This window comes from Falco peregrinus, chromosome 1 (assembly GCF_023634155.1).
Source record: "Falco peregrinus isolate bFalPer1 chromosome 1, bFalPer1.pri, whole genome shotgun sequence".
In the NCBI taxonomy this organism is placed as follows: domain Eukaryota; kingdom Metazoa; phylum Chordata; class Aves; order Falconiformes; family Falconidae; genus Falco; species Falco peregrinus.
The window spans coordinates 97,787,592-97,802,086 of NC_073721.1; the positions used below are offsets into that span (position 1 = coordinate 97,787,592).

At 36.9% G+C, this 14,495-nt stretch overlaps 1 protein-coding gene across 1 annotated transcript in view; it reads left to right on the top strand.

Annotated features, from left to right (window-relative positions):
• ARID4A (AT-rich interaction domain 4A) overlaps positions 1-14,495 on the top strand; it is a 50,550-nt gene that overhangs the window by 20,211 nt on the left and 15,844 nt on the right. Inside the window, exons 9-13 of the mRNA XM_055790246.1 lie at positions 1,060-1,139; positions 2,845-2,921; positions 4,755-4,968; positions 13,071-13,093; positions 13,251-13,316. Coding sequence (XP_055646221.1) covers positions 1,060-1,139; positions 2,845-2,921; positions 4,755-4,968; positions 13,071-13,093; positions 13,251-13,316 — 460 coding nt within the window. The remainder of the gene's footprint in view (positions 1-1,059; positions 1,140-2,844; positions 2,922-4,754; positions 4,969-13,070; positions 13,094-13,250; positions 13,317-14,495) is intronic.

The following is a 14,495-nucleotide window of genomic DNA, read 5'->3' on the forward strand; positions in this document are numbered from 1 at the left end:
GTTAGCTGGAAGGAGTGTAGCTGTTCCAGTCTTCTAACTTAGTTTCAGGTTTTATTTCCCTCAGTGAATCCAGGATCAAAACTAACTACACAAGCCAGTTGTCTTCCCTTCCTTGAAAGAACGTTATGGTGTAATGTAGGGTGAATAGTTAATACTGACTCATCCAGTTGTATGTATCTCAGTTTAAAATGTGAAATGTGGTATTGTTGTACATGTTCTGATTGTTGTATATCACTTTACTAATGACAGATTTTAATACAACATGGTTCTAACTAGGTGATTAAGTTACTGGAGGCCACGTACCTGTTCTGTTCTCTGCTACCTGAGAAACAGGAATGTCTTATCTTGATTGTTGGGGTAAAACTTCTGACTTACTTGAATGGAGTGGCACAGCTTCCACTGAGACCTGGTAGATCCAGAAGTCCATCTGCATCTTACATTTTCTGTCAGTGTATGGTCTAGAGCAAAATGTAAATTTGTTCTGTTTGTGGTAATACAAATACTGCAAATGTGTTTTTATCACCTTTTTAGACTTAGAGATGATACCACTGTGGAAGGATATTCTGGATTCCACATTGGCTTATATTATCCACACCTTAAAAAAAACAAACAAAACAAACAAAAAACCCCAAACTACTGCTTACCTCTCAGTTTGAATGCCAACTGTCAGAAGCTGGTGTAAAATAAGTGGGTTGGTGGCTTTCTAAATAGATGGTTAAAGCAGGTTTTGTATGAACAGGAGAAAAAAATGGGAGTGAATGAACAGGATCCCATGATATCACCCCAGTAGATTAGTTTTGAGTTTACAAATGAAATTGCAAACGTTTCTGGCTTGTACATAACAGCTAAGGTTAATAGTTTGAGGTAAACTGCTTCTTGAAATTTGCCCTTGGCCTTAGTAATATAAATTGGAGTAGGTTTCTTTTCTCAGGACTGAAAATTATAATAGAAGAAACAGGAAGACAGCAGGAAAACTGCTGTCAGTCTTTCTTTCCTTTGAAGATCAGGTTTTTGGGTGTGGTTTTTTTTTTTCTTAAAGTGTTTTATTTGAAACTTCAGGTTGTGTCTCCCAGCTGTAATGATGATGTCACAGTGAAAAAGGACCAGTGTTTAGTTCGATCCTTCGCAGATTCCAAATTGTAAGTAATAGCTTGCTTTCGTTAGAGGTATATGTAAGGAAAATGTGAAACTAATTACTTATTGTTTCTGAAGACATTATTGCTTCCAAAAGGAAAGGGTACATTTTATGTAACGTTGGTTGTACACGTTTGTCATAGTCCATTTCCAGCTAACTAGTACTGTGCTTACTTGCTTGCCTTTACATTCTCTGTACTGATAAGAGTTCACTGGATTAATAAAGTTTCTGGTGTTTCTTCATTTGAAAAAAAATCAACAACTTTGAAAAAAACAGGTGTTAACACTTTAGATGATTCCTGTTCTTTGGAATATGTGTTTTGGTTCTAATAATTTCCCTTAGTGTTGTAATTGTTATGTCTTTGTGGGTGTCTTTGTGTGGATATCTGGTTGGCCCATTACCTCCAGTGCCCAGGTGTCCATGACTGTTTAAATAGAAAAGTTTAGAAGTGTTTAATCTACTTGCTATAATAAAAAAGTGAATGTAAAGTAACTGTTTAATTAAAATTTTTACAAAATATAAACCAAGATTCCTGTGAAAAGAAAGGTCTTATTAGTCCACACACCTCTCGGAAGCGGGGAAAGGGGAGAGACACAGATGTGTGCTTACTTAAGGAATAATATATTCAAAAAAGTATGAAGACTGGTTCTTAAAGCTGCTTCCCTTTTTTTCCTCTTCATCCTTACTTCTAACGCATCTATCTCAGCAGATTGTAACTAAATCCTTCCTTGCTGAAGGCCAGCTGTCAACCCTCTTTCCCTCTTTTCTTTCAAAGTGAACAGTTTCTGATTTTTAGTAGCCGTGATTTTGAGTAGGGTGTGAGTATTTGATTACTGAAACATATTTCAAGTAACTGAAGACTTAATTCATTTTGGCCTGTTAATGTAGGCACGTATCGTCAGCCTTCTAGTTTAGATTTATGTTTCTTTATGTACTGAAGGTAGAATGTTACTGGAAAAACATGCTGATTTGCTCTTTTACCCCTTTTTTTTCCCCCCATAGTATTATGGTCTTAATTTCAGAAAATGGCAACCTCCAATTCCTGAGGTTTTACTTCAGTTTTTCTGAAATAATGAAAGAAGCAAAAAATAATTTATTATAATAACTCACTTGTAAGGCTTTCCTTACAGGTTGGTTAGCGTTTCTGTTGTAGTAATATGTATAACTTTTGAACAGAGCAATTCCGTATACTTTGCTGTGAGAACACTTTTGTAATTTAAAAATAAAAATCAACCATTTATCAATGCAGATATGTGAACTTGGCTTTACTGTTTTTCTGTGCTAGTGGAAATGCATTTTGAAAATAGAGGACTTGTTTCTTTCATCTTAGCTAGATTGCTATTTTGGGTAGCAAGTGTTCATTGATGTGAATATTTTGAGTTTAGAAAACGTTTTTTGCCTACGTAAAGCGTTTTACCTTTGCAGATCTCTGCAGGTTAAATATTTGAAATATAAAAGCTTTACAAGATTGTCTTAATTATTTAATTGCAAGAGTTCCTTTAGCGTCTGAATTTCAAATAAAGACTGGAAACTTGCTCAGGTTTGAATCTTGCATTAGGGCCTACAATAACAAATGCCCCATGCATATAGTTGTTAGTAAGGACCTTGAAAGTGAATGATAAATCCTGAAAATTTTAGAAATCACTGTTTTTCTAAGTCAAGTGCTTGCTTTACTGTGATTTAAAAATAATAGCCTTACTCTTTTTCAGTTACTCAGTAGCAAGAAAAGACATTAAAGAACTGGATGTTCAAAACTTACCAAAATCTGAGTCCTCTCCTAAAAAAGGTAATTTAGAATAAATTCTCGGCTTTTTTTTTAAAAAGTAATCTTCTGCAATAGTACTTGGAACTTTTGCAGATAAATGAGGCCTGTTGATCTCTAATAATTGCTCTTGCATATTTTGCAATTTTTAATGTGATAAATTAGAGAAACTGGATATAGCTGCTTTGTTATTAAAATAGCTCCTAGTAGAAGCTTTCTTTATTTGATTTTTATTTCCTTCTTTCCAAATTAATGGAAAATGAATAGAATATTTTCAAGGTACTATATTTGAAATGTCATTGAACAACGGGATATATAGTTACCTCTGCTAACACCAAAGTTTTGTGGTTTTGCTCAAATGACTTTGTCTTAACATAAAATAAACCAGACAGCAAGGTGTAAACTTTATTAGGACAGTCTGCCTGTGTTTAATGTTTGATTTAAAAGTGTAATTACAGAACTTGATTTCTGGATGGATGGGTGATGTAACTACAATAATCCAAGTGAGCTTGTAAAAGGCTAGATTCTCCCTTTAATGTAAACGATTATTAAACTTTTAGTGTTGTTTCTCCCAGTCATACCTCAAAACATGAAAATTGTAGAAGGAGAAATGTTTGAGATGTTTTTATTTAAAATAATTTTAAAAGAAAACCACTTAGCAACAGAAAAACCCTGCTCAACAACAGTTCTTCCAGTTTGTGTAAGCATGTAAACAGCTCCTTAACAAGTAAAGGTTTAACATGATAGTCAGAAATGAGAGCTTGAGATGGTTGTGATGGATTTATGTAATTCTTAATGGTTTCTGTTACGCTTTCTTTTTAATAACTATTTGACAGTACAAGAACTTTAGAACATCCAAAAAAGTGATTGGATGCCAGGTTTAAGATATGTTGAAGAAAGGTGGTGGTTGGTTTTTTTTTCATGCAGAACCTAACTGGGTTGTGACATTCATTGCCACGAATTAATATTGCAGAACCAAAGTACTAATGGTTTCAAAAAAAGAGTTTGGACAAATTTCTGGATGTTATTGCTGTATCAGCAGCAATTAAAAACTGGTGCCTTTTTTTCTCCAGCAGCACTGAATGGTTCATTGCCATATGTTCCTCTTTTGGGTGTTCTTCTGATTCATCTTTAAAAAAGTATTTTATTGTGACTAGGGTACATACTTTAGGGTTATCAGGGTTTGTTTTGCTTGTTGTTTTCCCCCTTGGAGCACCTCTTCAAGGAAAAGAATTTGAGGTGTTACCATTGTATGAGTGTGACTTCTCCCTGTCCCATCACTCTCTTGTTCACTAGTGTATTTTGCCTCTGTTCCAAACATTAACGTAACATCACTTTATGCAGTGGACTTCAACAAAATATTTACGATTTTTTTGTATCCTAAACTTTAAGACATGAAGATACTTTGGAAAGAACAAATCTAACTGTGATGTGTTTAGGGTTTTTAATAGCTTCATTACAATATCTTTCGTACAGAAACAGAACAGTTCACAGTTGCTCAGAATATATATGGAGAAGTATATTTGCTTATCTTTCGTACTGTTCATATATATAGGTGTGAATCTCAGTAGAGTTTATGGGGACCTATGCCTAGAAAACAACTGGATGCTGTGTGGGATGGATGTTCTCAACTCTAAACCTCTTGAGTTGCCAGTACTCCATTTGCAAAATTTGACAGTATTGAAATGTAACGTGTGTAAACTAGGTGTTTAAAGCTGAAGTATCTATCTTATTACTTAATTCCAGTTTTAGTTCAAGTTGGTATTGTGACTTACAAGAGTGTGAAAAGGAAATTAAAAATGCTTTGTGACTGTGAATACTGCTGATGAGGTAAAACCAGGGCCCTTTCTTCTGTAGGGCTACAGGAGGCAAGCACATTTCTCAACAAAAAGGGTGTTCCTCGGAACTGGAAAATGGACATAAGTGAAATTCTGGAGTCTTCTAGTAGCGATGAGGAAGATGGAGCTGCTGCAGAAACTGATGAAGAAGAGGAGAAAAGAGAAGAGAAAACCGAAGAAGTAGCGGTAAGTCTGGGCAATTTCAGTCATTCTTCAAAGATGATTAATAATTTGCATGCCTGAAGATCCTGCACTTTCCAACTTTTACTCCTTATGGTAGCTTACGCACTTGAATGTCTTTTCAGACCTGTTCCTCTTCCCTTTGCTATAGTTGTGTTTACTGCGATTTGCGAGCAGTTGGCAGGTTGTTCCTGTAAGCCAGTGCAGAAATTGGAGACAAGCCTCAGAAATCAAGAATTCAGGGCAGAGAAGAGTGATAGGAAGAATTTGAGTCAAAAGGAGACACGTAACTGAAAAATTGGTGCTGAACCTGATAGTAGTAACCTTAAATATGTGTAACTTGGTATTTTTCTTTTGCCTTTTATATATGTTATGTAAAAAGTAACTTCTGAAAATAGCAGTTTGATTTGAAAAAAAAATAGGGAAGCAAAAGCAGTAGTCTGGCTGAAAGTGTGATCTAACACACAGTGGCTGTTAAAGCTGTTTGGTGCCTGAGACACTCTGTAAGAGCGGTACAGGGCCTGGCTCTGTAAGCGTTCGGGTTTTCCTAACAGACCGTTGCAGGCTGGGAATCGCAGGATCGTATGCTCTGGTAGGCTGTGGTGCAGATGGACTTTCTAATAGTTAGGGTAAAATGTTTTTCTGCATTGCAATATTTTGAGCGGCTCCTTTCCCACAGAGCCAGCCAGTTTCTTTGCGTCACCTGAACTGCATTTACAGAATTTCATTTTATTTCTGCTACCTGTTTTCAACCTGGATGTTACAAGTAAGGGGTGGGGGGTGGTGTCTGTGTGTCAGTTGGCGGGTTTTTTTTGTCGCCGTGCTATTTCCACGATACGCTCGGGAAACCATTCCTTTATATAGGCGAACCGTGTGAAGTTTGCCTCCCGGGGAAGGTCAAACGCCGCTTCCCGTTCGCTTCCCCCGCGGCGTGCGGTTGTCAGCCCGCACACGGAATGGCCGCTCGTGCTCGGAGGCGGCCGGCGGCGTTGCCACGGCAACCCAGTGTTGGTCGGCAGCGCGCATGCGCGGGGGCAGCGGCCGCTGGAGCCCGGGCTTGGCCGGCGGCCAGGGGAGGCTTGCCAGATGCTTTGGAATGGGCTGTCTCTTTTCTTTGCCTTTCATGTAATGTCTGATTATTTTATTTTTTTTTCATGATTTTTTTTTTTTTAAATATGGAAGAGAATGTAAGTAATGCCGTATAACTGCGGATGCCGTGCAGGGAAAACAAAGCAAGCAAATATTTGGAAGTCAGGCTGAAATATGTCCAGGCAGTGGGCAGATTAGATAGAAAGGAAGTAAAACCATTTTACATTTGAAAGAATGCAGCTCCTAGGTAAGGATTCTGTGTTTTAATCTGTAATGTGAACATGGTTGTTAAGAATGTGGATTTGACATAGATTTCTGATCTGGGAACTGTCTCGTGAGCATGCAGCCAGGGTAGATCTTTCCAGGTAAAAAAAAAAAAAAAAAAAAAAAAGATAATCTATTTTTAGGTGTTAATTTTGTGCCTTGATAACAGTGTTCTGGAAAATGGAGTCAATGTCTGTATGAGAATGATGGTATGATTAGATAAATATAAGGATAAATGTGTGCAGAATATAAAACCCTCTGGGTTTTTTCCTCTGTTTGCAGTGAAAACGACTGAATAGGCCACATTTTGCAGGGTGTGAACTGTTGTGGTCTGTATTGGTCTGTTTGTATTAACGTTGGTGAAAATTGCAAAGTATCAGTCACTAAAAATCAAGGATTGCTATACTAGTTTTCTAGTATCCATTTCTAATATCATTTTTCATGGCTATTGCATAAAACTGCTCTGTGTTTCAAACAAAGAAGGGGGAGGGGGGAGCTTGGTGATGAAGGGAAGAAGAAAAAAAAAAAAAAAAGGCATTCCTGTAAAAGAAATACAGGTTATTTTTAAAGAATAATCTAAATGTAAAGTAGTGAAGCAAAGGATTCCAGAAAGGTAGATGTGCTGGTAGGAGAAGCTCTGGAATCCATTATTTCCAGGTGACAAGTAGGCATGTAAAAATAAGGTGAGCATCTTCATGCTGAAGCTATGTAGCAGAGGACAGATGAATCTTTTTAGATTATGTCAGAGCAGGACTGTCATGCCGGCCCATTAAATTCCTGATTCCGCTGTTACAATTCATATTCTTATTTTAATTGTGGGCCATGCTAGATATTACAATTAGACAGCATTTAGGGAATTTATCTCAATTACTTTATTCTTTTCCCTGAGGCAGTAATACTGGTTGCAGAGAGAATCGACAAGTGAATGATTATTTCTTTTTGCCTTTATTTGACTACAGATGTTGAATTACTCAAATTTTGCATGTTCATTTTGTAGAGTTTCTCCTTTATTAATCAAGGTCAAAAATAACTTCTGTACATCCTCTCCCAGAATATTCTCAGTTGGCCTTTTGTTTTAGAACTGCAAATTGTTACATTATTAGAGATGGGAGGGAGATTTTTTAAATTACCTTCTTCCCCACCCTACCCCCTTTCACCCTCATCTTCTGAAATGCACCGCAGCTTTGCTGTCAAGGCCTGGCCAGCTGCTGACCAGTCATGATAGGCCTTCATTAAGTCAATCAAATGGCCACAGACCTACTTAATGAGAGGATAAAGTCAGAAGAGTCTAATGCTGGGAATGGAAAGGATCCTGTTTTTCTGAAGTAGGATTTTTTATAATGGTAATGGTGCAGAGGGATCTACTATAGGTGGTGAGAATAGATCCTACTATTTTTTCCAGTACCTGGGTTAAAATCTGTAACTTTGTTTTGACAGAGGCTGTCTTCCTAATTGTGCTGCCTTTTATGACATCTTGAAGAGTATGGTAGAATTGGTACAACAGGGTTTCCAGGTTTTACATAGTTGTTCTTTGATGGCTTTTGTAAGCTAAAGACTGGGAACCTATGTGGTAGTGGTGAGATGCTAATCCTCCTACTGATAGGTGGTAACCGACTTGTATGGTCCAGAGTTGACCGTGAAGAACCAGTGTGGAAATGACTTGTCATTGACTTTTAACAGGAATTGCATTACACTAAGTTGCTCAGCACGTTCATATTGTTGGATTTTTGGCAATAATTACAGTATATGGCGCAGTTTATGATTACTTTTCATTCACAGTGTGAGGTTTGAATACTAGAACAGATACTGCTTGTGTCACAAAAAGTGAAAAAATCTCAAGGTACTACAGAATAAAATTCTTTATCAAATGAAAATTTAAACAGTCAATTGGTTTAAATCCAGATAAAAATCTGGGTATTGATTTTGGTTCTTATCCAGTTGTCAACATGTCAGAATAAGAGAATTAACTATGTTTTGAGGGTGCATTTGGCAGTGAAAGAATGCACTGCAGTTAAAAGGAAAATCTAAACTCCAGTATCTCCACATAGAAATGGGAACATTAGAAATTGGAACATTACATGATTTTTATTAAAAATCAGATAATATGTACCACTGTATTTGCTTGTACTTAAGTTGTTCTGTCAGGGAGGAAATCATACATATTTGTTTCTCAGGATTAAATAGTCAAATACTCCCCCCGCATTTTACAAGGGGACATGTAGGCAACATTTGGGTTTGCCTCTCAGTTTCCCTGTAAGCTATTCTGATTCAAAAAAAAAAATCAAGATTTTTAACATGCAGCTATTTGAAATACATTCTCAGTACGTGGTCTTAATAGATACATTCACATAAGATCAGAGTAAAATAAGGAATCTGTTTATTAGTTTTCTAATTTTGCAAGTTTCATAACTTTTTATAGTATCAAGAGCTGGAAAAAGGGTTTTCTATCTTTGCTGTAGAATTGGTTATAATGCCATCTTTGAGATTCAAACTTACCTATGTCACTTTAATAGCAGTTCCTTGTTCCTTCACTTCCCCCCCCCCCCCCCCCCCCCCCCCCCCCCCAGTCAAATGTGCAACAGAAGTTCAGAAAAAAATTGCCTCTCACTGAAGAAAGAGTTGCAGCACCTCCAGATGTATGCTTGGGGGAATTTTCTCCATGTCTTCGTTTTGAGAGTCACCTGAAGGATGTATGTGTAGTATGTTTAATGGTGTGCATCCATTTAAATTTTTTAGGGTTCTTGCATCACAACAGCATCAGGAAATGTTGGTCCACAGGTACTTTGCATTGTTGAGCAGAGAAGCTGCCAGAAGCATTTTCCAATGTGCCTGTTCTGCAAAAGAGCATGGATTTCAGTTCTCCTAAGTTATTACCATGTATTTTATTAGAATGAAGTTCATAAAGGAAGGATGAATATATGAAATCCATGTTGTGTTTTAGGAGGCTTGAGATTTCGAAAAATTATCAGTGGACATCTGTTAAAATATTTACATTTTGCTTCAAAATATTTGTTTCCCGTGTAGTCTTTTCTCTAAGTGACTGTGGAAGACCACATAGAATGATACCCAAATCGTCCATTTCTGTTGCAACCTATGTGTATTTTAAAATAACATTGAAGAAGCTAACACTAAGTGTTAAATATAGGAATACAGTAACATCAAAGTTAATGAAGCATGGTATCCAGAAGCAAGTGGTTTATTTACATATATTGAAAAAACTAAACAGCTGTGATGTGTAATATGCAGAATAGCATTTAAAAAATAGCTAAACATTGCTTAGCTAATCATCCTTCTAGTGCGTGAATTTGTAGGAGTTTTGGCTACTCAAATGTTCTTTACAAAGGCTTTCTTGCTCACAGTTTTGTGCTAACAGGCATTCTCAGAATATTTCTCAAAAAGGATTGAAGAAGTTGCAAACTGAGGCGCAGCTCTAGAGTGAGTCATTGTTGAGGATGGTTGAATTCCTGGATCTTGTTGGTAGAAATTAACATTTTAAGACCACTTTCATCTCCCCATGGTGTAAAGCTGTTAACTTGTTGCAATCAGTTTAATTCTTTTCATTTCCTTAATCAGTGTTCAAACTTGGCATCAGTAAGTGAATGTGCAAGTGATGAAAACTCATTTAAGTACTCTGAAGCAAAAATATTACATTAACTCCAGTTCTGGCAGTATGTCTTGATCATACGCTCATCTGACTCCAAATTTCTTCCTCTTAGCTTGCATGTATTTCACAGAAGAGTTTATGGTGTTGTCAGTCTATTAATAACATAAAAGAAAGATCTGTCCCTGGTAAGTTAGCCCCATATTGGTTGAGTAGACGGTGTATGTGTTTGTGAGTAGAAATTCATTCCTTGTTTTGTAGAAGAAACTATTTCATCCTTTGTGCTCCCTCTCAGCTCTGTAGGTTAGCATCCACAGAAGCTTTAGTCTTTCTGTAGAGGAAATGATGAGTCAGGGTAACAGACCTATATTCTTGTTTAAAATCATGCTAAAGACAAGAGGCAAAATTTATGCTGAATAAGAGTGGCTTGAAATCAAATGAAGCAAAGCTAGTTACAAGTTTTATACAAGTTTCTATGTATTTCATGCTGGGTTTATTTGCTGGTTGTTATTCTCAAAATAATTTTACAAAATAATTGAACATTGTTAGTATTACTTGGAAGGCAGTAAGAAATTGAGTTGGGGAAAGGAGTATTTCCCCTATATAGAGATCATGTGTTCATTGTTGATTTTGTTTTCTCTTGACTGGTGTGACCTAGTCAGGAAGGAGGAAGAAAAATCACAAGACCATAAAATTTATGTGTAAGCAAAAAAGGGCATCTTGGAGGTACTTTTATATATATATATATATATATATATATATATATAAAATTCAGCCTCTCAGCCTGAGATGAAAAATTTTCTCATGTTGCACTTAATTGTGGGTGTTGGGTGAACAACAGAGAGGTCTCAACTTTGAACTGCCACTTAAAAAATTAATTTTGGTTTGTCTCTCCCTTGGACTTATCTTTGGCTACAGCCTTCCTTTTTTGCAACATCTGTAAAGGAAAAAAAATGGAGAGACAGAACTCTTAAGAAACTGAACAATTATCATCATGGTCTTTTATGCCCAGTCTAAAACAGACCTAAGTGTCTTGACAGAAGTGAGTTTTGAAGGGTAGCAGTGTCACCCTGCTGGATAGAGATGCTGGGAATTTTAGCCCTCCAGCCATTCACTGGTGGTGATTGCAGGTTGTGACATTGACATTTCTCAGGTGTTTTCTTGACTTCAGATGCAGATTTAAGGTTGCTGATACAGCAGCAGATGATGGTTGGTGTATTTAAAATAAAACTCAACTCCACAACAGTAGACCTCCTGGGAATTCATTATGTCCAGTTATAAGTAGATAACCTTGATAAAAAATGACTTCTTATAAAAATCCATGGATCTTAGTGTTGCAATAAGCATATCCATTAACAGTTGGTCTTTCTCATTTTGGCCAGTAACAAAAAAAGACTTTGAAATAGCTGATGCTTGATCTGTTCCTTGCCGGCAGTTATTCAGGTCTTACTCGATTCACCTCTCAGAAGGATTTGGTACCTGTTACAATACTCTGGTATTGGTACCAGGCACAGTCCAGACTCTCTCTGCCAGGGAGTGGCAACCTAGCTCATACACCATCAGCAGAAGTAGGTAGGGTATTCAGGATGTTCAGGATGTCTCACACAGGTGAATGAATATTGCAGTCAGATTTTATGCTCCCGTCCTGTAAGTATGTAAAAGCTTTTCATCTTTTTGCTTTTTTTTTTCAGCTGAAAATACTTGGTATTGGTGAAACGGTTAACATGCTGTCTGCAAGAGTGCTATTTCTAACCTATGTTTCTGCTGTTCTAACCTAGAGTTCTGGTTTGGCATTGTGCCCATATAAAAGAAATGGTTTGAATTCAACTATTCAGAAGTGTTTCTGAATGTTTACTGTTATTTAGATGTGTTTTATTTGCATAGTTTGATTCGTATTGCTTTTAAACACTACAGTAGGTGGCAGAAATTTCTCGATCTTGAAGTTGGATCGCAGTCTAGATGGAGAGAAAAAAACTCTGGTTTCTATAGCAATAATTCATTTGTTAACCTGGAAGAACATGCTAATTCTATAGATAACTTTATCTTTATATAATCCCTATAACATGCAGTATGAGCAAATGGTAACTGATGCTGTACAATGTTGTGATTATTCATTTAATTTCGTCCAATTATTTCCCAAGAAAAAATAGGAAAATAAGAAACAGATATTGTCTCTGCCTGACTGTAGGTGAGCCCTGTTGGGCTCCGAAGCTCAGAATTCACTGAAGCAGGCAGTGCTGAAATTCATTCTGATGCTGGGCAGATTGCTTTCTGCTTAACAAGGCAGTAGCATATACATTTACATTTCACTGCCTGTCTTTCTGCCTGAAGCTTAAAGTATACGGAATGCAGAGACAACTGAAATTGAAATTGCTGTTCCGGTTTCCTTCTGCAACTGCTTGTGACTTTTTCTGTTATTTTTTAATAATATAATGAGATTTTTTGACATGTATTGAACGTCTTTCCTTCAAGACAGCTGTAGTCTTCCTTCTGCAAACTGCCTTACCAGCAATTCCTGTGATTGCCAGGCTGGCAGGAAGAAAGTAGCTTGCATAAACGTTGCAGGGAAAAGACTTCCCCCCCAACCCCCACCCCACACACCCCCGCTTTGGTCTCTACTAGATAATCTCAGAATTCCATGAAGTATATGTGGCTATGTAGACATTCATTTTCTCTCCCTGCCCTCTCACCCCTCAATAAACTTGCTTTATTCTCATGATTTCCACCTGAATAAAAGAAAATTGCTGTTGCACACTGTGGACTGCTTACATAAAGTTCATAAGCATTTCTCTCTTTGAGGATTTAAATTGTGAAGATAAATCTAAGGAATTTAAAGTCACTTTTATAATTTATTATTATAAAAGTGTTTCCAAATATAAGCTGAAATAAAGTATTGGAGCTTAATCACAAAAAATGTCTGGAGCCATCAAAAACAGGAACAGTTGGGAGAAAGAATTGTTCTACAACCTTTGCTATGATTGGAGTAAGGAAGATGAGTTAAACAAAAAAACCCAAACAAACAAACAACAAACCCCCAAAACCTAGAGTTCCTGTGAACTGCTTCAGTCTTGTAAATAACAGACCTTTTCTGTATTAGAACAGTATGTTAAGTATATTAGTGTTTTCATTTTGAGGGTCACACATTCTTTCTGTCATGGGTTGAGTCTTTCCTGAACTGCGTTTTCTTTTTCTCCTCCCGAGGTACACACTAACGGTCCTCCTGAGTAAATTTTTTCTGCATATTTCACCATTATATGATTGCAGGGCCAAATGGAAGTTTGTTTGAGTTTACTTCTTGCTGTTAGGCTTTTCTACGAAAAAAATTGTTGCTTTGCATATTTTATGTTTTCATTATGACTGCATTTGTTTTCACAGCCTGAGGAGAGCTTGATCCTGAAGAGAGGGACAACTTCCTCCAACAGCTTTACAAGTTTATGGAAGACAGAGGTAACACTGAATTATTATTATTTATTTTTTTAATTTAATGTCTAGTCGACTTTTTAAATTGCATTTAAAATTTCTTTTAACTGTAATGGATGTTATTACAAGCATATTCACATGTCAGTGATACAAAAGATAATGGCTAGTCTGGTGCAAGGAAAAACACTTTCACCTGTTTTCATGTGGCAGGTCTGCTTCCAGTACTTTGAAGCAGAGCACATAAAGAAACTGAAATCCTCCCTGAGGTGTTTAGTTTTTGTTTTGCTTAATGTTAACACAACCCTGTTAAGTAAGCTCTTGATTGATTTCTTGTTGTGACAGCCATGGCTGGGAAGTCTGACGCTGTTAATCTCAGGCTGGAACCTGAGGAGGCTGTTCATGGATGGTGAAATTCAACCAGCAGAAAATGGGAGATGTGCAATCTTCAAGTCTCCTTGCAGAGCTGTATTAATCATGCGCAGATGTAGCAGTGATACTCACCTGAAGAGACAATTTGAAAGATTCTACTTGTCCTGTAGCTAGAACAAGAAAATAGCATGTTTTAAATGTCTGTCTTTACAGAATTAGGTGAGAGTGTAATAAATTGGAATACTTAAGATCCTGGTATAAAATGTACCTTGGAAGTGGATGCGCTGTGTATAGAGAGCAGGATATACCTGCTGAATTGGGAGAGCTGTTGTTGCATAAGCCATTCACACCTGCAGTTGTGGTGAGACTGACACTAAAATGGAAGGTTTTCTGTTCCTTGGCTGCATGCACCTCCCTCTTTTTTTTATTTTATTTATTTCTTCCTCCTCCTCTTGATGTTCTTAGTGTATTTGAGCCTGGAGGGAGTTTTATCTTTAAGAGTATATTTGGTTTATTCATTTTTCTCATGAACTCACTATTTCAATTCAAATACTGTCTTAATCCTGCAGTAATGTTGGTGGAGGTAGATCACAAGTGCAGCTACGGCATTTTTACTGCTTTTTTTTTTTTTTTTTTCTTGACAAAAGTTATCTGAATGATATTTCCAGAGCAGCATATAGTACAGAAATATTGATGTACTTGCATTTGAAATAACCAGAGCTAAGAGTAAAATGTAAAGTGCATGTAGTGTCCGAATATTTCCCGCTTTCTTTTTTCCTTTGGTTTTAAAATTGGGGGTGTGTGGTTGTGTGTCAAGTTAACTTTGTAAAAGAGGCT